Here is a 22,426-nt window from a genome sequence, read left to right as displayed (position 1 = left end):
TTTTAAATCAAGTCCTTGAGGATGCCAGGGCTTATGGAAAAGTTTTAGGTTCATACTGCAAGTGGTAGTTGATTTAACAAAAAATATAAGTCTGAACCCTCAAGGAAGCATTTTTACACTGACCTGAAATCGTTCTTAACTTGTTAAAGTACGATAGTACACATCGTTATGAAACTACATTTATTCACAAACCATACTTTTTATAGGCCCTTATCATAAACCTGCAAGGTAGCCTAATTTTGACAAAACTAAAACATATTTGATAAATGAATATATGGGTTGATTTGAGATTGACATTGCTTTCAGTCTTCAGCCAATAATGTGATCAGGACAAACACATTTTTAATGAATAAATTCGAATTTACCAGAGACATTAACTTTTAAAGTGCTACAGTATAAAATGCATAATAATTCACATTGTCACATATATTTACAATAATCAAATTATTTTGAGGAAAGTAAGTTTTACAAAAATCACGATTTTATTAAAAATGGTGGTTTAAGCTTTAAACCACATGCAATTCTTCTCAATTCATTTATTTACATACCAACCTTACTTTCTAAAGCCTAAAGAATGGGGTGTTATTGTGCACACAACTCTCCTTGTGTTAACAAACTCATGTTTGTTTAGCCATTGGCAAATATGGCTTTCCTAAAGACACCCCTTAACAAAGCAATTTCCTTATTAGAGGAGAGAAACTGCCGTTTAACAGCAACACAAGGTGCTGTTAACTTTCTGTGTAATGGTGGTAAGATTCAGTCTTTTCACAGGTGTACTGTGATATACTGTTGTATAGTGTCCAGTCCAAAATGCTATCCACCCTATCTCAAATAAATTGATTGTATAAACCATGAATATAAGGAACTTTTTGCCAACATGATGATGTGACTAACTCTACCTTAGCTGAGACATTTGGATGTCATTGTGCAAGGTACAATTGATGCCTGAACAAGACAGAACACAGTTTTAATGAGGAAGCAGGTGTATTTGTGGTCACCGAGTAACTGGTGAAGCTGGTCATTGCTTAACAGTGTGTTCAGCTTGGAAGGGAAAAAAAACTATAACATCCCAGCAGCCTCCATGGTGTTGGGTTTCCACGGCAACTGATAAGGGCATCAAGAGCTCAAAGGTCAAGATCCTCCGAGTCGGAAGTGGTTGTAGACTGGGAGTCCTCCTGTGACTCTCCCCACACAAAGCGGTAGTTGTTCTCTAGCTCCTGCTGCCTCTTTTGCTCCTTGTAAACCTCTTCTGTGCCTCCTGTCTGGGGACACAAGCAGGACAATTAGATGGCTATTGTGGAAGAAAGTGTTTTCCGTCTCCCCTAAAACGGTTTGACTATCAGTTTAGGTTCTAAGTTTACAAGTAGTCGACAACCAGCTGATTGGAGAGTTTAATGAACACCTTGACGTAAAAATGACCAGTTCAGACACAGTGGAACTACTGTAGCAAAGTCTCTCTGAGGCATGAGTCAGAGGACAGAATTTGTAGTAAAAAAGGAAAACAAAGATAACATTCACGATATAGATTAGGATATAGATTATAGATTAGGAACACATCAATATGAATTAGAGAAAATAATTAAGAAAATAATATTACATATTACATGAACAGATAAGGCAATAGCTGATCAACTGATTGTGATTAACATATTGAGCACATAAGAAATCCCAGATTTCCTCCACAAATATCCATTAAAGTTGGTATATTTTATGGGTCAACTGTAATTAGTGTTTTTTTGGAATATCATTTGTGATACAACTGTTCAAATTACCAGTAAATTGATAAGTAGCTCCCTGAAGGACTTTGTATCTTCTTCGGTCAACCACTGTTCCCCAGTCTCTTCTGCATTCTTTCGTGTTAAGATCTTTACCTCAATTTTACCTAGAAGAAAAACAACTAGACTAGTCAGATTAAATGGTCTCTCACACCAATGCAACCGACAAAGATAAAGAGAATATAATTTTGCTTTCAGGCATGATAGTGACTATCAATTCACACAACCCCTTTCAAAATGTTAATGGAGATCAACAAAGAAAATGAAATGAGGAAAACAGGACCTGGAATGCACATGTACAGTTGGACAACCTGTAAATATAAAGTACATAAAATAGACAAGTGCATCTCAGCTCAAACTCCCCTAAATGTGTTACATAGAACAAACCCATTGTGAAACCGAAATGAATGCAATATACATAACCCGACTACCACAGAGCCGTTCCATTTACTTTACCTTCCTACATTCTCATACACAGAGCGGAATAATTTTCCAGGCTAAAAAGCAGTATATTGTCTGAGATGTGACCCCCCCCTCCTCCTCCTCTCTGGGGAAAGTAACCTAACTAGGATTAAAAGATTAGAGGAAAGGAGCGATATGAGTTTATAACTGAAGACATCAGATGGAAGAGAGAGACAGGCCGTGTTTCCCGGGCACCCCCCTTCCTACCTTCGGCCTTCAGTCCTGCTTTCTCTAGCTGCTCTTTAACCACGTCCTTTATGTGCTGCCACTGGGGGTCTCCTTCTCCCATCTCCTGCACTCTGACCTCCCCATCAGGGCTGCTGCCCGTCTTATACTTAGTTATTTTGATCTTAACATGGTCGTCAGCTGCTTGCTCTGGGGTGACGAGACAAAAGAGGGACAAACAACACCTCAAAATCTCATGTGTGGGGCGACAGGATGCAGGGGCTGGAGCCAAGGGTGTGGTGTTCATTGTCTGAAGTAATCAAATAAGCCTACTACAAAAATAACTACAGGTGACAAGTGTGACATGAACGAAATACTGGATCCAAACGAAGCTGTCCTTTTCTACTGTCCCATTTAGCCTCCTGTGAGCACAGCTCAAGTCAGGTATCTACATAAAAATGAAGACCCACAGTATGTAGATGTAACAATGAATATGGATAATACACATGGATTCAGTGGTATGCACTCAAGAAAGAAAGCTCCAGAGAAGCTCCTGGAAGGCAGAGAGAGATGTCCAGTTACCTGGCTGGTGTGGGGCCAGGCTGGGGCTGCCCCTAGCTGGGTCGTTGGCTCTCTGGCCCCCCTCGGTCTGGGACTCAGTTTCTAGACTCTCTTTGTCCTCCAACCGGTCCAGCAGCTTGTCAAGGGTAGTCTCCAGCGTCTGAGTGGCCTGTGTTCGGTCAAACTCCCCTTTAAGTCCCTCAGTCTCTAGCTCTTGCTGAGCCTGAAAAAAATGTCAATAAGGTTAAAGCTCGATCAATAAATCAACAAGAGCCATCAAGTCTGAAAAGCTTACATAAATACAAATATTGCTAGTGAATACTGAACACAAGCGGTTTAGATCCATTTCATAATTTACCTCATGTACTTAATGAGATTTAGCCATACGATAGATAGAATGAACCATAACGGGAGAACAATGGAAAATAAGAATATCTAATCTGATTTAATTCACATCTCATTTCCTTTTTTTGCACCTCATCTATGATGTTGTCAAACTGCTTTTGCATTTCCTCCTTGATCTCTTCAATTTTAGCTGTGGGCATTGAAAGGTCAGCAATCTCCTCATCAAACTCTTGTAGAAGATGGCCATCCTCCTCCTCCTCACCCTGCCTCTCTTTCTCCTCAGTCATCCTATGTGACTCTGCTGTTTTGGCTTGATTTTGTGCTTTCTGTAAAGAAAGTTAGAGAATAGTTATTTACTTTGTATAGATATTTTTGTAAGGATTTCCTGCTTTATTTGGACAGAGATAGTAAAGTGTGACAAATGTCACCTGGGCCCCTGTGGTAAGACTTCAGTCTACATGGTATATGCACTTGACAGATGAACCACTGGGGCATCAATTGGTTAATAGTTGTAGTTTAACTGATTCCATATACAGATTACAGACCTTTCGGTTGCTCTCTTTGAGATGCTGGACAAACTTCATTAGGTCTGCTGGGTCAGTGATGATTTTAAAGTTGAATTTTTCATCAACAAAACCTGTTATAAATACATTTGAAAATAAAAAAATAAAATAAGTGCAAATGTACTAAGAAGCAAGAGGTGTATGAGAGTGCCAAATGGCAGTGTGACACTTCACCTTCATCTATGACTTCATTGTCAACCAGGCCCCTATTCTCAGAATCCTCAGCAGGCTGTGAAAACAGATAAACAGTTAGCGCCATCTTGTGGGCTTTCGGACACATGGTTAAAATGAACCTTTGACACTAATGTGAAAGGTGAAATAATGGGATGTGTCAAGCAACTACTAAAACGACAGTAAGCAGTTGAGCAGGGTTGACCTAAAAGTCCCCAGGTACCTTTTGGGTGTTAGTTGCCTTGGCACCCCGTGGCTTGGCCACACCCTCCCAAAAATCAGAGTCCTCTGGCTCTTCAGGTGCAGCATCAGAGTTTACAGTGTCTGTGCCTACAGGGGTATAGACAACGATCACATCAGAGTTTACAGTGTCTGTGCCTACAGGGGTATAGACAACGATCACATCAGAGTTTACAGTGTCTGTGCCTACAGGGGTATAGACAACGATCACATCAGAGTTTACAGTGTCTGTGCCTACAGGGGTATAGACAACGATCACATCAGAGTTTACAGTGTGTGTGCCTACAGGGGTATAGACAACGATCACATCAGAGTTTACAGTGTCTGTGCCTACAGGGGTATAGACAACGATCACATCAGAGTTTACAGTGTCTGTGCCTACAGGGGTATAGACAACGATCACATCAGAGTTTACAGTGTCTGTGCCTACAGGGGTATAGACAACGATCACATCAGAGTTTACAGTGTCTGTGCCTACAGGGGTATAGACAACGATCACATCAGTTGCTTCCCAGCATTTCAACAGAACATTTTTAGGATGAGTATGGTTATAGAAAGTGCGAACACCAATACGTCCAGGTGAGCAGTGTTAACTGCTGGCATGACATTTAATCCGTTTTCTTTATGGATGAAATGCTGGATAGCTAACAGAAAGACAAAATAGGCCAGTCTATTTCAGTACACATCAGTGAATTTTGTTCCATGAATTAATGTATTTTCTAATGCAAAAACTATGCCTGCACATTGCAAATGTGCACAAAGATAATGTGGAGGTTGAGCAAGTACTTTAGAGAATTTTAATTGTGATCTGACAAATGTAAGTATTAAAGCCACTAAGAAGAACACCTGCTGCATCACAGGCACTATCATCCTATAAATACATATACAGTGCCCTCCAAAAGTATTGGAACAGTGAGGCGAATTCCTTTATTTTTGCTGTAGACTGAAAACATTTGGGCTTGACATCAAATAATGAACGTGAGACCAGAGATCAACGTTTCAGCTTTTATTTCCAGGTATTTACATCAGGATCTGATGCACAACTAAGAAAATATCACATTTTGTTTTAATCCACCCATTTGTCATGTGATCAAAAGTATTGGAACAGATATACTTAAAACATATTTAAGTGAATAAGACTTAATATTTAGTTGCAAATCCTTTGCTTTCAATAACTGCAGCAAGTCTGTGACCCATTGACGTCACCAAACTTTTGCATTCTTCCTTTTTGATGCTTTCCCAGGCTTTCACTGCAGCCTCTTTCAGTTGTTGTTTGTTTTGTGGGGTTCCTCCCTTCAGTCTCCTCTTAAGCAGGTAAAATGCAGGCTCTATAGGGTTTAAGTCTGGAGATTGACTTGGCCAGTCTAATACCTTCCATTTCTTGCCACTGATGAACTCCTTTGTTGTTTTGGCAGTGTGTTTTGGGTCGTTATCTTGCTGCATGATGAAGGCTCTGCCAATCAGTTTGGTTGCATCTTTCCTTAAATTGGCAGACAAAATGTTTCTGTAGACTTCCGAGTTCATTTTGCTGCTGCCATCATGTGTTACATCCTCAATGAAGATTAATGAGCCCGTCCCAGAAGAAGCCATGCAAGCCCAAGCCATGACATTACCTCCACCGTGTTTCACAGATGAGCTTGTGTGTTTGGGATCATGAGCAGTTCCTTTCTTTCTCCAAACTTTAGCCTTTCCATCACTTTGGTAAAAGTTAATCTTTGTCTCATCAGTCCATAAAACTTTGTCCCAGAATTTTTGAGGTTCATCTCTGTACTTTTTGGCAAATTCCAGCCTGGCCTTCCTATTCTTCTTGCTAATGAGTGGTTTGCATCTTCTGGTGTAGCCCTTGTACTTTTGTTCATGAAGTCTTCTGCGAACAGTAGATAGTGATACCTTCACTCCTGCCATCTGGAGGTTGTTGCTGATCTCACTAACAGTTGTTTTAGGGTCTTTCTTTACAGCTCTCACAATGTTTCTGTCATCAACTGCTGATGTTTTCCTTGGTCTACCTGTTCGACGTCTGTTACTTAGTACACCAGTAGTTTTCTTCTTCTTCAGGACATTCCAAATGGTTGTACTGGCTATGGCCAATGTTTCTGCAATGGCTCTGATTGATTTTCCATCTTCTCTAAGACTCACAATTGCTTGTTTTTCACCCAAAGACAGCGCTCTGGTTTTCATGTTGTTTTCACCTCTGAATACAGTCTGCCTAGACAAAACCTATCTTACCCAATCTGAACCTGAGTGTAGACATTCAGTGGTATTTATTGATTGAATAATGTATGTAATAGGACACACCTGGGCAACAAAACACACCTGTCAGTCACATGTTCCAATACTTTTGCTCACGTGACAAATGGGTGGGTTCGAACAAAAAGGTGATATTTTCTAATTTGTGCATCAGATCCTGATGTAAATACCTGGAAATAAAAGCTGAAACGTTGATCTCTGGTTTCACATTCATCGTTTGATGTCAAGCCCAAATGTTTTCAGTCTACAGCAAAAATAAAGGAATTGGCCTCACTGTTCCAATACTTTTGGAGGGCACTGTATCTGTGTGTGCTTCACCTACTTCATCACAGGCACTGTGCACAAACAATCTAAAGTTCCACGAATCTGTGTTTGTGTCTAACCATCATCTTAATCAACGACTACATCACAGGCACTGTGCAATAGTATATTCAAATATAAGAATGATTTGGTACAAAATTAGAAAGTTATTCCTAAAGTGAAAATTATGCCTAACCACACATTTCTACTGTTAATCACTGCATGCTGCACCTAGAAAATGCACCTTTTGTGTCTGACTCCAGGATGTCAGCTGTGGGCATGGTCGACTCCTTGCCAGTAGTCTCCTCCGCAGTGCCATCTGTCCTGTCACTGCCAGCCAACATCTCATCTAGACTCTTTAGCTCTTCAGAGATTTGCTCCACTTTCCTCTTTGTATCAGCTGAACGACAAGAAACAGGACATGAGGAGATAATATACCAATAATATTCCTTTTTTTGTTGTTGTAAGATTGGCATCTAATTAGGGGTTCAAAAAAGGTTATTATTATATTTTGAAAATAGGCATGCTTGCTTAGAACTGCTGCGACTCACAGACTTGGGCCCTGACATAGTCCATGTACTGCTGGGCACTTAGGGCTGGCTGGCACACAATGCCCTGAGGCTTGGCTGTGGAGGGTGGGCGCAGGTAGGGGTGCAGGCAGGTACGACTGGTGTGGATTGTTAGTACGTAACGGCAGGATTGAGGCTCATCCACCCGTGAGATGTAGTCTCCAGAGCCTTCCTCACACACAAACTGGATGAAACAATATATGGTGTAAATATACTGTTTAAAACCATCTACATTGCTCTACGAGACACATTAGGCAAGTTGAGGAGATCCAGAAAAAGTGCAGCATCATACAGCATTAGTTTTCTTCTCAAAGGTATGATCAACTTTGAAATAATAGATAATGATAGCTCTCCACCTTCCCATTTCTAGAGATTGTGGCTTATATTCGGGTTTGGTTCGTTGTGTGAGAGGTATAACTTTTTCCTCACCCTGACTTCAGTCTCCCTGTGGCTGCCATTCAAGTCACACTTGGAGCCATTGACATAGCTCTGACTGTGGTAGCGTTTCAGCCTGTGTTGCTTAGAGGCCTAAGAGCAGAAGAGAACAAACACAGACAGTTATGAATGGATAGTGACATGTTTCCGTAAGGACAGATATCGCAGAAATGAAAGCCATGCTTAGAATACAGGACTATGGCATACTCAATATTTCATATACACTGGCTTCTAATTGTCAGCATTTCACAGTCTCTAGAGATTGAGTCACCTCTGCTGTAACTATCAGGAAAACAAGGTCATGCTGTTCTTTCCATCATTATCTATCCAACATAATCAAGGTGCCTGATGTGTTCCAAAACCAACATGCAGTCACAGCCGGCCAAAAAAACAACCTTGATAACAGGTTGCAAAACAATAACAATTAGGCAGGATATTCATGTGAAGTGAATTAATGCATATTTAGAGCATATTATTCTTTCAGCCAAGCTGAAAACCTGTGCACTAGGTAATAATTTACCAACTAAAATAATATGAATACCAATATTAATAATAATAATAAATACCTTGGCAGTTTCATTGTTCCAGTCAAACTCTGACTCATAGTAGCCTAGGAACAGAACATCTCCTCTGATCTCTGTGTCTGTGCAGAGAAATAATTAGTAGTAATAATGAGTAGATTGTACCCTCAGTATAACACCATCTTCAGTATAAAAAATAAGAAAAAAGCCAATTAGCTCTTCATCTGTACCATGCACCTGATGGACATATGTTCAATGACTTACCCTCAAGATGGTACTGCCTTATGTGCTGCCCAAGGCAGAACTCATATGTCCACCAGTCCTTTGTCTGCAGTCAACAAAAATAAAACATTATTCAGTCTCTGCATTCTGAATACAAAAGGCCAATGAGTATTAGACCAGATCCAAACTACTATTTTTTATTATTATTATTGATGGTCTACCATATAAAGAACCTTTCAAATGAGAAAGAATGCAATTTGTTACTTTACCTTATGGTTTGACAGACATTGGTATTGTCTATAGCATGTACACAATTGTGATGGCCCATTTGGATTATTATTCATTTGAATGTCATTTGAAATTCAAGTTCAAATGGACTGTTATGTTAAATTGGAAATAGTATTTAATAGATTGAATTCAGTGGGAGTGTGACTAACCTTCACTAAACAGGGAGCACTGTGCATTGGTTTAAGGAGGTCTGGGATGGACAGCCCAGAGTAGCCTTGGTTGTCAGGCTCTGAGGCAGGGTCTTGATGAAACCTCACAGCCTGGACTGGGAGACGACACTCATACAGTTGCTTGTACTTGCTGGATACGAGCATTACTTCATCTGTCTTAACCTGAGATAGATATGGCACATACAATGTGAATATTTTATGGTAGATTTCAGAATGAATAAGCTAAAACATGTAGCCTACAGTAACTTGCAATAAGAGATGTATAAAAAAATCTTATTAAGGGTTAACATGCATGTTTATGGATAGACGCATAAGTACCGCGTGCACGCTACACTATAGTGAGTATAGCCACAATGTAACTACAAGAAGACAACATGTTGAAAGAAATGGCAACGTGATTGCGACATGCGCATAGCTAGTAGCTACTTGGACAAATTAGACATAGCCTTCTCATCATATAATCGGTGTACTCGTTCAGTACGGTATATATACATATCTATAAAGATATAGCCTATCATTACATCAATTTTACTATCAAGTGTGCTGTGTTAAATTGCTGCAACTTCAGTAGTTTAGCTACGTCGTGTACAAGTCTTGTAAAACATTTAGCTAGCTAGCTAGAGCTATCTTTCCCAAAACTGTTACGCATATGGCAAACGTTTTTGAGTTAATTTATTTTTTATAAAAAAACACCCTTACAAGGTAAAACAACGTTAATTGAGTGTATTGCAACCCACATACCCTACTGGTACTACTGCAACATCCTTACTCGGTTATTATTGCTTAGGCTAGCTTCGTTCTGTAGTACTAGCTGACGGCGTGAGAGTCTAAAAGCTTGGACATGTTACCTGGCCCATGATGACGGGATCGGGCAGAATCTGAATGCCATATTTCATCTCGTTTAATTCCTCTAAATTTAAGAAAGCAGAGACAGATAGCAGACATGTCAAAAAGAAAACGTAGAGTCCCCTTAGCCACCTAACCAAGGAAGCTGCCATGATTCTTTTCACATCACCCTAGCTACCATACAGGTCTCCCTCCTCCTTCTGGTCCAAAGTCCAGATAGAACGCCTTCATATGACACAGAGGTCATGGATTGGACAAGATGAGAGTAAAATGTCACACACAGGCTAAGAAACCTGTCAATCAATTAAATTTTTTGAACACCCTCCTTTCAGACACGAACTGTTCTTCGATTGGTGCAGAATGGTCTGAAGTTAGGGTACAAGCGTAGATCCTTGGAAAGTTGCTTATGTCAGTAAAGATGAGAATAATACAATTATAGCTATCATTGTCTTCTATGTGTCTTTATTTTATACATTCTTAGGTTGCCTTTAGAGAACATATATTTTCTCCAGAAAATCTAGGCCCAAAGATTTAATATGTTGTCGGTTGATGGGCACCAATTGTTCATTCATTTGTTTTGTGAATAATATTATCTCCGTCGCATAATTTAGAAGACAAGTACAACTGATAACGTAGAGAGAGAGAGAGAGAGAGAGAGAGAGAGAGAGAGAGAGAGAGAGAGAGAGAGAGAGAGAGAGAGAGAGAGAGAGAGAGAGAGAGAGAGAGAGAGAGAGAGAGAGAGAGAGAGAGAGAGAGAGACCTTCGGTGTCTGCGTGCTGCATTCCCTAAACTGGCCGCTCACGGCATAGTTGTCATGTCTGTACAACCACAAGTATTGACGGGCCATAAGAGCGAAGCGCGCAGTGCAGCTACACAAACCCCATCATCTATCGGAATTGAGTCAGGTTTGCTGCCGTTAATTCACCTACGCATATTGTAACTCCGGTTTAAGAAAAAAATGGTAGATGCAGATGGGTGAACATATTTCAAAAAAAAGAAACCCTCAATGGTGGAGCCGTGTAAGGTAAGATTGTGCTAATATAATTTGTGCCTTTCGTTTGAGGTTAATTTAATAAGGATATTACCTTGAGGGTATTAGAGGTGATTTAGAATTCCATCAAACATTTTAACCTGGTGACAATAATGAAAATCCACAATTTCGGACTCAGTTTGTTGCAAGTGGACAACCCAACTTGTTATGATTCATTACTATATATAGAAATGTTTAGGCGTTGTCGATGTTCTAGCAGTAATGCCATGTGCGCATTTAAACCATTATGTAGGCTAATTTAAAAAAAAGTATAGTACATCTCAGAGAAGGCTATAGACTATTGTACCCTTTGGCTGCCAAACCTGTTAAAATGCATTGTTGTGCAATGCCCGGTTAGTTAAAAGGCCTGTAGTAGGCTAATGACATAATCACATATGATTGAGGGCAGTGCATTTAGTTGGGTGGGATTACAAAATCATGCTAAAAGAAAAATATGGTGCGAAGCCGATGCTCAGGGACTGCAGTAGCTTATTAAATACAAATAGGGTGGGTTCTGAACCGGCCAAATCGTCACGCACTTAGATGCAAGGGACACAGAGCATCAGCTGCTCAAGTCCCGTGTGCTTTCATGATTAATTAAAAATATATATTTGCTCCTCTCAATTACGGGTCTATGCACAACAAAAATGGCGTATATATTTTACTAACATCCCAGGTATTTTTGGGAGGATTGTCTAGACATATAGACATCCCATGTAGGCTATCTGTCTCGAAAGCACCGCGTTTGCGTCACTGATTAGCCCATAGCAGGACTCCGCCTGTCCTCAAAATCTCAGTTATTATCTAGCCAAATTACCGATATTTAAACATCTAGTCTACAGCTAAGCCAGTATGTGCGTTACAATTTTTAGATAAGACAGAATGTACAGTATTTAAATCGGAATGCTTCGTACCGACATCAACTCCACACAGTCTCGATTGTGCATTCACAAAAGCACATCCAGTTCATGGAGAAAAACATTCCTGACACATTTGAGTGGGCCAGATGTGGTCTGCAACTGGTTGACCATTGTTTTTACTTTTGTAAAACGCAAATTTAATTCTGCCAAAGATTGCATTGACAGAAATTAACCTTAGCCAAATTATCTTTTACATTGTCAAATATTATTTTACTGGACAAAATGGTTGTAGGCCAGTTGTTTCTGCTTTGCCTGATACTGTGAAAGAAATTATATCCATCTAGTCTATTAATGATATACTTCATAATTCTAGTTATATTACAGTTTTTTCTTGTTAGATTACCTTACTAAAACAGACTGAATGTTTTGTAGTCTAAAAATATATATCCCAAATTGAATAAGTAAAATCAGCAGTAAAGAGATACTGTCCTTCTCCTGGGTCATGCAAGTGATATTAATAAATTACATTATATTATAGATATTTAAGGCTGAGAGTGCGGAGTGCTCTCATGGTCCTCTCTTTGTAGATAACTTTCTAATGACAACAGTAAGGGCACTCACCATATACCATTCAAGGCTTCTGATTAGTCGCTGTAATAAATTCTGTTCTAGTGTAGATTAGGCATGTTTTACATTTACATTTGATCAAAAGGGTAAATTGGGTAGTGCGGTTTATTAATGTGGTTTATTCAGTTTTTATATACATATATATATTTATATATTGATTTACAAAACATATTATTACTTAGCGTTTCTTATTCTTATGATTGCATCTGTAAGCTATATAACAGCAACACATTGTTAAATTAACTTTGTCAAGTTACGTAACAAACCAACACATCAGTTTCATGAAATTTGTCTGGAAAATGTGTGCCTTACCTAACTAAGTCTTTTCATTGGTGAACTTTTGCCTTCCCCAATCCTAGTCAGAAAAATATTTCATCATGTCTTGGGACTGTAATGTTTACGATTTATGGAGTGTTTGCAGGAGGCTGAACTTGTTGCCAACATTGTGATAGAGCTTGTCCCAACAAAGCGTTTGCATCTTTTTTTGTATGCGCTTGGAATGAAACTAGAGAATTTGATCAAGCTTCAGTTTGTACACAGAAATTAATCAATAGAAAAAACCTTTGGGTCCTAACCAATGTATTTCAAGTGAGAAATACACATAATGTTTATATGAAAATATCTGAGATTTTTGGCAAACTTCTTGTTTGCAGATGGGAAACTGCTCAGTGCGTGATTTCAGGAGATGCAGTTGTCAACAGGAGACCCTCTCTTTCTGAGTGGATAAAGGCAGCAGGGTAAGAAGCCATCCACATTCAAATGTTGACAAAACACTGTTTTATGAATGACTAACAATGAAAAATCATTTGATGTGAAACTGTTACCAATTAACTTATTTTGACAAAAAGAATTTACCTGATAAACTTTAAAATCTTCTCACAATCATTCTGTAAGGCCTAGAATGTCATTATGTTAGTCCAAATTCTATAAACTTAAATTCTGTCTGTTTATCCCTGTGTTCTGGTGCCAGTTTGTAGGATGCGCTCCTTGAGGAAGACTGTGTTGTTAGCCCTCTTGGCCTCTGTGGTTCTGGTTGTGGCCCTCCTCCACTCTTGGCCCACCCGGACCTACAGCACTGTAGATGTACGACAGAGGCCAGGGCCTATGGTAGAGCACCACCTGGAGGAAAGGCTACCAGAACTGGACCACAGATCTGGAAACATCCCCTATCGCCTGAAGGAGAGCGTGGCAAGGTCAGTTTGCTTGACTGCTCTGCTAGGCCAAACTAACTACCATGCATACAGCTCATCTTAGCAGCATTTTTACAGCCCTGTTAAACAACAACATCACCTGGCTCATGGTACGCAGGGTTTCCCGCAGAAGTTTGTGCGATACAATAATGCGTTCTGCAGAGAAGGGAAACTGGCGTTGGTCATAGTTTGGAATGAAAGGGAGAAAACAGGATACAGTAACATGGCGGATATCCCTATGAAAGAAAGAATAGTTGTTTTTTTGACGACGTAGTTAAGGCAGCAGGCGTGTGTTGCTTAGGCGACCGCCTTAGCTGCAAAGTGCTGCGGGAAACCCTGGTAAGGACAGGTTACTGACCATGGTCAGTTTACCTGAGTGAAACCTGTTCTATCTGTCTCTGATGAATCTTTAGCTTGTTGGCACGTAACGGGTGTGTATGCGAAGGCGAAAACGGGGGAGTAAACATTCCCTTTGCCCAGCTGTTGTTTCCAAGGGTGTCGGCCCATCCCCTGCACACCGCCTTCGAGGCCTCAGAGCTGGAGGAGATGAAGAAACGGAGGGCAAAAGAGTACCAAGGATTCCAGATGAGGTCTGCTGAAAACCAACCTCCCATTTTTTGGGGGCTTAAAGCATTCTGTGGTAGAACTTCATGTTGGGACACAGGACACACAGATCACGCCTATAAGTAAGATAGCTGATGTAATTGCAAAAAATATTGTTAGTCATCAAGGGTTTGAGGTAAATAACTAGCCTCAAAATATTTCGGAATTCCTCAGTTTTTCATAATATTCCATGATATCCACTGTGTATACACATCATTTTGTGAAGTGGAAATTGACTGACAGACTAGTATTCGCTAACATTAATGTGTCTCCTCCAGATCTCAGAGTCCTGCTAATGCCATCATCCTGGCCGAGGCCAACAGTCCCCTCCAGTATCCAACACAGGGGGTGGAGGTGCGGCCGCTCAAAACCATTCTTATTCCAGGTCTGACTCTACTCTGCAAGAACTCTTATCCTCCCTTTTCTGTTACCTATATTTTAGCAGGGCATTCTTACAACAGCTACACTGATGGTTGTTTGACAACTTAGGCTTCTTTGGTCCAAAGCGGACAAAAATACATTGGATATTTACCTTTGTAAGCATACTGTAAGTACTTAGGATTGTCAATATGTTTGTATATAACATCTACAATCAATATATTTTATGTACACTTTCAATTGATTAAAAACATGGATATGAAATGGAAATGTATTAAGCCTTCATTTAAGACATTTAAATGAAGGTGCTAGGCAGCTTTGTTTAGTTTATAGATAGGGCTCCTAGAAATGGCCTTGACATGGGAAAGTTGCATGGCACTATACACTTTTGTAACATTGTGAACTCGGACCTACACTAATGTCACAGACATTTCCTAGTTGCATTTGACAAAGAACTAACTTTTGGCAATGCAGGTATCAGCAAGGTTTAGCCAACAGCATAATGACAGTTTATCAGTGCATCAGTATCAACCGCCAAAGTTCAAAATCTTTACCCCAAAAGTTTTGCCATCACCTCCCCCTCCTCATACTGCTACTATGCTGTTTATGCTGTACAGTATACAGCAGGAATACTGTATTTTTAGATGCAATGTACAGTTGACTGTTCTGAAAGGAAAACAGAATAAATTCCTGAATCCATGTATTTGAATGTACACCACTCAATTGTGACTTCATGTTTTTCAGGTCTGGCTTTGCAAGACCTTTCTAGAGAAATCTACTCAGTAAGTCCAAAACAGAGAACCAAACAAAATCATGAACATCTGTTTTTTATTAGGCAGCAGGCATTTCACTTCAATATCCTCTTAGAACCAGGCTTCATGCCATTAGAATGATTTGCAGCACTCCATTTGTGTGTGTTGTTTACGTCTCTCCCTCTCTCCTAATCTCTTGTCCTCCAGATCAACTTCACTGTTTCATTGGGGACTCTGAATGTTGCAGCAGAGGTGGAGGGGGTCACCATCAAAGGTGATGGTGAGATGCATATGAGCCTGTCCAGCAGTCTGATGCCTAACCTCAACCGCCAACTGCAGTTTGTCACTTACACCAACACATTGTTCCACCCCAGCACTGCAGACACAGGTGAGGATACACCTTAACACACACAACAGCTTACACACAAACCTAGCTTGTCTATACCCTTTAATTACACATACATTTACATTTAGCAGACGCTCTTATCCAGAGCGACTTACAGTAAGTACAGGGACATTCCCCCCGAGGCTTGTGATTGTTCTTGTGATTTACAGAGACATGATAACGTTAATGGAATTCCCCTTTACTCTGTGTTTCAGTGCAGTTTGAGACAGAGGGACATCAAGCCATATTCACCATCAAGATCCGCCATGGAGTAACTCCCAAACTCTACAACACAGGACCCCAAGGGGGTACGTCACCTGCGTCTTTCATCACAGCTACACAACACTTTCTCAAAGCATCTCTTGTTTACATAAAAAGTCAACGAGCAATTCAACTAACCACCCCCAAAAAAACGTAGACACAAATCCTTGTTGGACAACCTCATCTTTTTTCATCCTAGAATACAACATCAGTGCCCTGGTTACCATAGCAACCAAAACTTTCCTGCGCTACGACAAGCTTCAAGATCTTATCGACAGTGTGCGGCGATACTATCCAACTGTCACCATAGTGATTGCTGATGACAGTGAAAATCCCAAAACTGTATCTGGGCCATACATTGAGCATTACATCATGCCCTTTGGAAAAGTAAGCAAAACACATTGAAGTATTGGGGCATTAAAAAAAGGATCCAGGGCATTCATTTTGTTGCCAAAATGTTTGTTTTGTTGACAGATTATCTGATCTGATTGCTGTCATTGAGAAGTAATAACCAACATTATTGCTATCAAAGTCATTTGGAAATTGACTGATTCTTTTGTTTTGGTTTCTGTGGGTTCTGTTTTTGCTGGCCATCTTTTTCTGTCTCACTCCTCCTGTTGTAGGGCTGGTTTGCTGGAAGGAACCTGGCTGTGTCCCAGGTGACCACCAAATATGTGCTGTGGGTAGATGATGACTTCATCTTCAGCTCCAACACCAAGCTGGAGAAACTAGTGGATGTACTAGAGAGGACCACACTGGACGTGGTGAGGGGAACTGACACACACACACACACACACACACATTGTCATTTGTGTGCATTGTCATTTCAAAAACAAATTGCAACTGTTATGTTTGTTAAGGTTAGCTTTTTAAAGACGTTTCATTGCTAACAGATTGTACATCTGCTCCACCCAAAACAGAGTCATGTTTGTACATGTAAGAAAGGGAATATTTGTTGATGGGACACTTTCTGAAGCAATGATTCATGCAGTGATTATTGTGCCGTACTCTTTCCTCCTGTAAACGTTTATGCATGTTTATGCACACACACACACACACACACACACACACACACACACACACACACACACACACACACACACACACACACACACACACACACATACACACACACAGTTACACTGGCAGTTCAAATTATTTATAAAAGGAATTGTATTTATTTACATTAATGCATTTAGCAAACACTTTTCCAAGAGAGAGATTTACAAAAGAGCATAGGTCACTGATCATAACAACGACGTAGCCCCAAACATTGCAAGCAGCCAAAATATGAAGCATACATTGTGAAAAAACAAATAAGTGCCAAAGGGAAGAACCATAAGAGCATGCAGTTAAACAAGTAAAAAATTAAATAACATGAAACTCAAAAAGTGCAAGTACAATCAAGCAGCATGAAACCCAAAAAGTGCAAGAGAGTACCTGTAGAAGAACAACCAACAGTAAATTATTTCACAGCAAGTACAAAAAGTTTAAATCCGTTATAACTAGCCAACAAGAGCAACAAGTCTCTCACTAAGAGTCATTGTGAACCTGTAGGAAACTAACATCAGGTCCAGCCAAGCATTCCTAAGTGCCGTTGTACTCCCGGAACAAGTGCGTCTTTAGCCTTTTCTTGAAGAATGTGAATACAGGATTCCCCCGAGTCCTGGAGGGTAAATGTAAGTTCTCCCAACCAGTCTACACGTTTTGTGGATTTGGAAAAGGCGTTCAGGATCAGTATCGGGTCGCTGCTTTTTGCAGATGATGTGGTCCTGTTGGCTTCATCGAGCCGCGACCTTCAGCTCTCACTGGAGCGGTTCGCAACCGAATGTGAAGCGGCTGGGATGCAAATCAGCACCTCCAAATCTGAGGCCATGGTTATCGACCGGAAAAGGGTGGAGTGCCATCTCCGGGTCGGGGAGGAGATCTTGTTCACGAGTCAGGGAAGAATGGAGCTTGAGATCGACAGGCGGATCGGTGCCGCGTCCGCAGTGATGCAGGCGTTGCATCGGTCCATCATGGTGAAGAAGGAGCTGAGTCGAAAGGCGAAGCTCTCTATTTACAAGTCGAGCTACGTTCCTACCCTCACCTATGGTCACAACTATGGGTAGTGACCGAAAGAACGAAATCGCGAATACAAGCGGCCGAAATGAGCTTTCTCCGCAGGGTGTCCGGGCTCTCCCTTGGAGATAGGGTGAGAAGCTCGGTCATCTGGGAGGGGCTCAGAGTAGAACCGCTGCTCCTCCACGTCGAGAGGAGCCAGCTGAGGTGGCTCGGGCATCTGATCAGGATGCCTCCTGGACGCCTCCCTGGTGAGGTGTTCTGGACACGTCCCACTGGGATGAGGCCCTGGGGAAGACCCAGGACATGCTGGAGGGACTGTCTCTCGGCTGGCCTGGGAACGCCTCGGGGTCCCCCAGGAAGAGCTGGTGGAAGTGGCCGGGTAGAGGGAAGTCTGGGCCTCCCTGCTTAAGTTGCCGCCCCCGTGACCCGACCCCCGGATAAGTGGTAGATGACGAGACGAGAGACGATGTGAATACTTGCATGCAACTAAGAGCATGTCACTGAAAGGATAAAAGAAGCAAGGCTGGGGGTGGAGCCTTCTCAGGATGGAGTACAATGGACCACTTGTGTCCTTAAGGAGGACTCCAGTTGTGCAGATGGTAGTGTATGTTCAACAGCTGCAGATGCTCAGATCTTTGAATCACCCCATTCTTCACCCCATTCTTCACCCCATTCTTCACCCCATTTTTCAATGAGAAATGTTTCCCCCTGTCTATCGTTGTTCTCTTTTTGGGGGACTTTATTATTGCTACTGCTTTTATTGGCTGCAGCCAGCTTCTGCAGGACACAATCAAAATCACTAATTGATAGTGACTGATGTTTCTGACAGTGTGATCCTTTTGTGACACATATCCAGTGTTTACATTTACATTTATGCATTTAGCAGACACTTTTATCCAAAGCGACTTCCAAGAAAGAGCTTTACAAAAGAGCATCATAACACTGATCATAACAACGAGGTAGTCCCAAACATTGCAAGCAGCCAAAACATGAAGCATACATTGTGAAAAACTAAACAAGTGCCAAGGGAAGACCCATGCAGTAAGAGCATGCAGTTAAACAAGTTACAAATTAAAACAACATGAACCCCAAAAAGTGCAAGACTGTACCTGTAGAAGAACAATCAACAGTAAAATATTTCACAGCGAGTACAAGAGTTCAAGAGTTATCACAGTGTTATCTGTGGGATTTGTTAAAGCTCTGTGTGCACATGTGCATGTGTGTTTCAGGTGGGTGGTGCTGTACGGGAGGCTACAGGCTACACTGCCACTTACCGGCAGACTATCTCCATAGAGCCGGGGGAGGAGGAGGGCGACTGCTTGCACATGCGGAGGGGCTTCCACCATGCAATACAGGGCTTCCCCAACTGTGTTGTCACCGACGGTGTCATCAACTTCTTCCTGGCCCGCACTGACAAGGTGCAGCAGGTTGGCTTTGACCCACGCCTGACCAGAGTTGCCCACCTAGGTGAGAGCCCTACACAACACCACTCCTGTCTCGTGATCGGAGACTTCTGAATGTGTCTGGAAATATATGATACTATGGTATTATATTATCATCTATATGCGTACTATTCATCAATACAGTAAAGTTGTAAAATTCACTGTGTTTGAAGTATGACTAAATAGACAAGTAACTAGTCTTGCTGTTTTGTTATTTTAAAGAATTCTTCATTGACGGCCTTGGCTCACTTCATGTTGGATCCTGTGATGATGTCATAGTCAACCACGCCACCAAGATCAAGCTTCCCTGGGTTAGCCAATCAGAGAGTGACAAGACGTATGCCAAGTTCCGATACCCCCCAGCCTCCTCAGATGCCACTCACACTAAAAACGGTCTTCTCTTCTTTAAGAACCGTTTCCAGTGTTTGACTCGTAATTAAATCTCCCTCCTCATCCCCTGATCCTTGTTTTACCTCCTGTATGTTCCTTCTCTTCCTGAGTTGCCAAAGAAGCTCATTCCCCATGTGTCCTGTCCGATAAGATTTAGGTCAAGCAGCTTTTATGCCTCCCCTCAATAATGGCCTTGATTAGCTCACTTGTGAGTCATACTGTAGTAATACAAAAAGAATCATGATTTTCTGTCGTTTGCAGTACTGCATTACTCCTCCAAGTGTACTCTTGATTGTAAACTCAAGGTCATGAGGGGATACCTGTGTTTCATGCCTCAAGTCTCTAAGAAGAACAGTTATTATTGAGGCCAAGAACAAAGAAAATCTGAAAATGTTTTGATGACATTATGGACAGATGCTTTGGAAAAGGAAATGAGTAACAACACTGCTGTTTTGTTGCTGTTTGTTGTTGAGGAGAGCAGACACGTGTAGGTGTGTACTCTGCCCTTCCACTTGCACTATACAAAAGACTATGCTGGGGGCACTAATAAAGGCCAGGCTGGAGCTAATAGCAAAGGCTACAGGACAGTCAACTAGGAAAGGGAGGACTCTTCTTAGCAATGAGACAATCCTAAAAAGAACCCTTATCCAAAACCACATGGAGAACACATTCAAGACTGTGTGGTTCCAAATGGTTCCTACTCTCACTAGGCGGCAGATCCTAAAGTTTTCCTGGTGGTATGGGGTCAAGGTACACTTTGAATTTATGTATTTACCTTTCTGCAAACTATTTTTCCCAGAATCATCAGTGTTACATCTGACTGGCACATATCTGAGGAGGAGGGCCGAGGTGCACCAGTGTGGAACCTAATATTAGAACAACCCTGTTTATCCTAGTCATCTGCTGTCCATCTGTCTGAATGTTTGTTTGGGCTTATCCCTTCAAGTTTTATACTAAAAACAATGCCAAGAGCAATGTTTCTGTCTGTGCACGCATTTGAATGGATTTCTGAGATGAATTGCATTTTTATATGTTGCTTACCAGAAGAGTTGGTTGACCAAAGTGCATGTCTCTCTAATTCTTCTTTAAATTCATGTAAAAATAAAAAAAGAATCTCAGAATTGATGGGAATGACACAGTTTGGTGACTTAGCAAGACATAGAGTCTGAGTGATTAGAGCATGGAAGGAATGGTTTGAATGACACTTACTGAGGTAACACAGTCCAGTACCAAGGCTGCAAAGCATTTTGTACTAACAAACTAACAAAACCCAGGGTAAGGCCATATGCTTGCCTAAAACTTGATTTTGTGTTGTTCTTTTGTATCATGGCCTCTAGATAGAGCCCTTGTGTCAGAATAATGTTTCTTAATTTCTAACTACTCAGTTTGTATCCATCAATTGTCATGAGCAATCACATGGGTTCACCATCCAGAGATTCACAAGAGGATTTTTATGTTGTAAATGTACATGTAACAACTCGCACTTTTGTGCGAAGTTAATGTATGATGTGAACTATTTTTCTCCCACTGAATTGTGATACTGGGGCTTAAGCCTAACTCAAGATGCAAACATTGAAGTCTGATATTTGCACAAGTAATTCACTTTCATCCATACAGAATTTGTCACACTGTATAAGTGTGCTGATTTGTAGTTATGGGCAACGATTTAAGTCAAACTTCACCCCCTAGACCACTCTTGTTGAGGTGATTTTAACTTCCAATCTTAGTGTGTTGATGAGGGGTTTTATCAACCACCTGGTATGAGTCCTTATGAGTCTTCCAAATGTCCAAAAGAAGACCTGTCTTCACAACCTGCTGCGTTATCTGTCTTTTTTATTTAACATTTTGACATAATTAAAAAAAAAGTATTTAAAAGTCCACTTGAATGTCCAATTATATAATAATTTATTTTTCCATTTGGAAAATAGGTAGGTTTGGTAGCCAAATGTAATTATTTAAACACTGTATTTATGTAAGTGCATTGATGTAAGACTACTGTTTGTTCAGCCATTTTACAGTTGGATTTAACACAGAAGGTCCTCAAAGGTGATGTTATGTTCAAGGTCAAATCATACATTCATAACAGTATTTTCCCATTTTTTATCCCTTTGTTATTCTCTTGAGTCAAGGCCCTGTCACCCCAGGTCTGCAGCTTGGTCCTGGTGTATTTTGTGTGATTGCATCCAAAGACCATGCACCCTTATCGGTGTATCATTCGTTCTTTCATTATTATATTACTATATGTTGAGAATCCAAAACCAGCATGAGGGGCTGCTGTGGGCGCGCGTGTATACAAATTGGGTAACTCCAAACAAATTGATATAATTTCAAGCATTTCTTTTACATCTTAACAAATCCAAGTCAAAGCATGGTCTTCATCCATTATCTCAGTAGAGGGCGCTACATAACCACAATAATCTCTAAATTATTCTAAATTTGAGTAGGGCCAAGGACAAATTAATGTTTATTATATTCAAAAAACTTTCTGATAAGTGCTGAAGAGGTCTTATTGTCTGCTGTCTCCTCCTTCCTAAGAGAGTGCACGGGGATATCAGAATGACTTT

General features: G+C 40.8%; 2 protein-coding genes across 3 annotated transcripts; one reads left to right on the top strand and one right to left on the bottom strand.

The window, feature by feature from the left end:
* Positions 1–320: 320 nt before the first annotated feature.
* Positions 321–10,083, bottom strand: os9 (OS9 endoplasmic reticulum lectin). Of its 2 annotated transcripts, XM_047025343.1 has the most exons (15): positions 9,883–10,083; positions 9,014–9,196; positions 8,619–8,682; positions 8,400–8,476; positions 7,828–7,926; positions 7,381–7,582; positions 7,074–7,229; positions 4,266–4,372; positions 4,046–4,100; positions 3,854–3,945; positions 3,440–3,634; positions 2,985–3,186; positions 2,445–2,612; positions 1,773–1,882; positions 321–1,262 (listed from the first exon to the last, which is right to left on the bottom strand). In XM_047025343.1, the coding sequence occupies exons 1-15, from the start codon at positions 10,030–10,032 to the stop codon at positions 1,125–1,127; spliced, it is 1,998 nt and encodes a 665-aa protein (XP_046881299.1). In that variant the 5' UTR covers positions 10,033–10,083; the 3' UTR covers positions 321–1,124. The 2 variants fall into 2 exon arrangements, with proteins under 2 accessions (XP_046881299.1, XP_046881301.1); XM_047025345.1 differs by lacking the exon at positions 2,445–2,612.
* Positions 10,084–10,687: 604 nt separating this feature from the next.
* On the top strand, positions 10,688–21,730 carry b4galnt1b (beta-1,4-N-acetyl-galactosaminyl transferase 1b). The gene is made up of 12 exons (XM_047025346.1): positions 10,688–10,904; positions 13,051–13,134; positions 13,368–13,590; positions 14,001–14,177; positions 14,469–14,575; positions 15,313–15,350; positions 15,528–15,708; positions 15,921–16,013; positions 16,166–16,353; positions 16,590–16,730; positions 19,260–19,497; positions 19,695–21,730. The coding sequence occupies exons 3-12, from the start codon at positions 13,376–13,378 to the stop codon at positions 19,910–19,912; spliced, it is 1,596 nt and encodes a 531-aa protein (XP_046881302.1). The 5' UTR covers positions 10,688–10,904; positions 13,051–13,134; positions 13,368–13,375; the 3' UTR covers positions 19,913–21,730.
* Positions 21,731–22,426: the final 696 nt, after the last annotated feature.

This window comes from Hypomesus transpacificus, chromosome 9 (assembly GCF_021917145.1).
Source record: "Hypomesus transpacificus isolate Combined female chromosome 9, fHypTra1, whole genome shotgun sequence".
NCBI lineage: Eukaryota > Metazoa > Chordata > Actinopteri > Osmeriformes > Osmeridae > Hypomesus > Hypomesus transpacificus.
Note: the sequence above shows the minus strand (reverse complement) of the source record. Positions and strands in the feature narration are given on the sequence as shown.

What these genes read in the sequence shown, in the direction of transcription:
- os9 (XM_047025343.1), bottom strand. Translation starts at nt 10,032, where the DNA reads ATGGCAGCTTCCTTGGTTAGGTGGCTAAGGGGACTCTACGTTTTCTTT. An exon ending in GTGCTCCCTGTTTAGTGAAG is followed by an intron (nt 8,683 to 9,013) that starts GTTAGTCACACT and finishes TGTTGACTGCAG; the next exon opens with ACAAAGGACTGGTGGACATA. An exon ending in CTATGTCAGGGCCCAAGTCT is followed by an intron (nt 7,230 to 7,380) that starts GTGAGTCGCAGC and finishes CTTGTCGTTCAG; the next exon opens with CTGATACAAAGAGGAAAGTG.
- b4galnt1b (XM_047025346.1), top strand. Translation starts at nt 13,376, where the DNA reads ATGCGCTCCTTGAGGAAGACTGTGTTGTTAGCCCTCTTGGCCTCTGTG. An exon ending in TACCAAGGATTCCAGATGAG is followed by an intron (nt 14,178 to 14,468) that starts GTCTGCTGAAAA and finishes TGTCTCCTCCAG; the next exon opens with ATCTCAGAGTCCTGCTAATG. An exon ending in GACCAGAGTTGCCCACCTAG is followed by an intron (nt 19,498 to 19,694) that starts GTGAGAGCCCTA and finishes GTTATTTTAAAG; the next exon opens with AATTCTTCATTGACGGCCTT.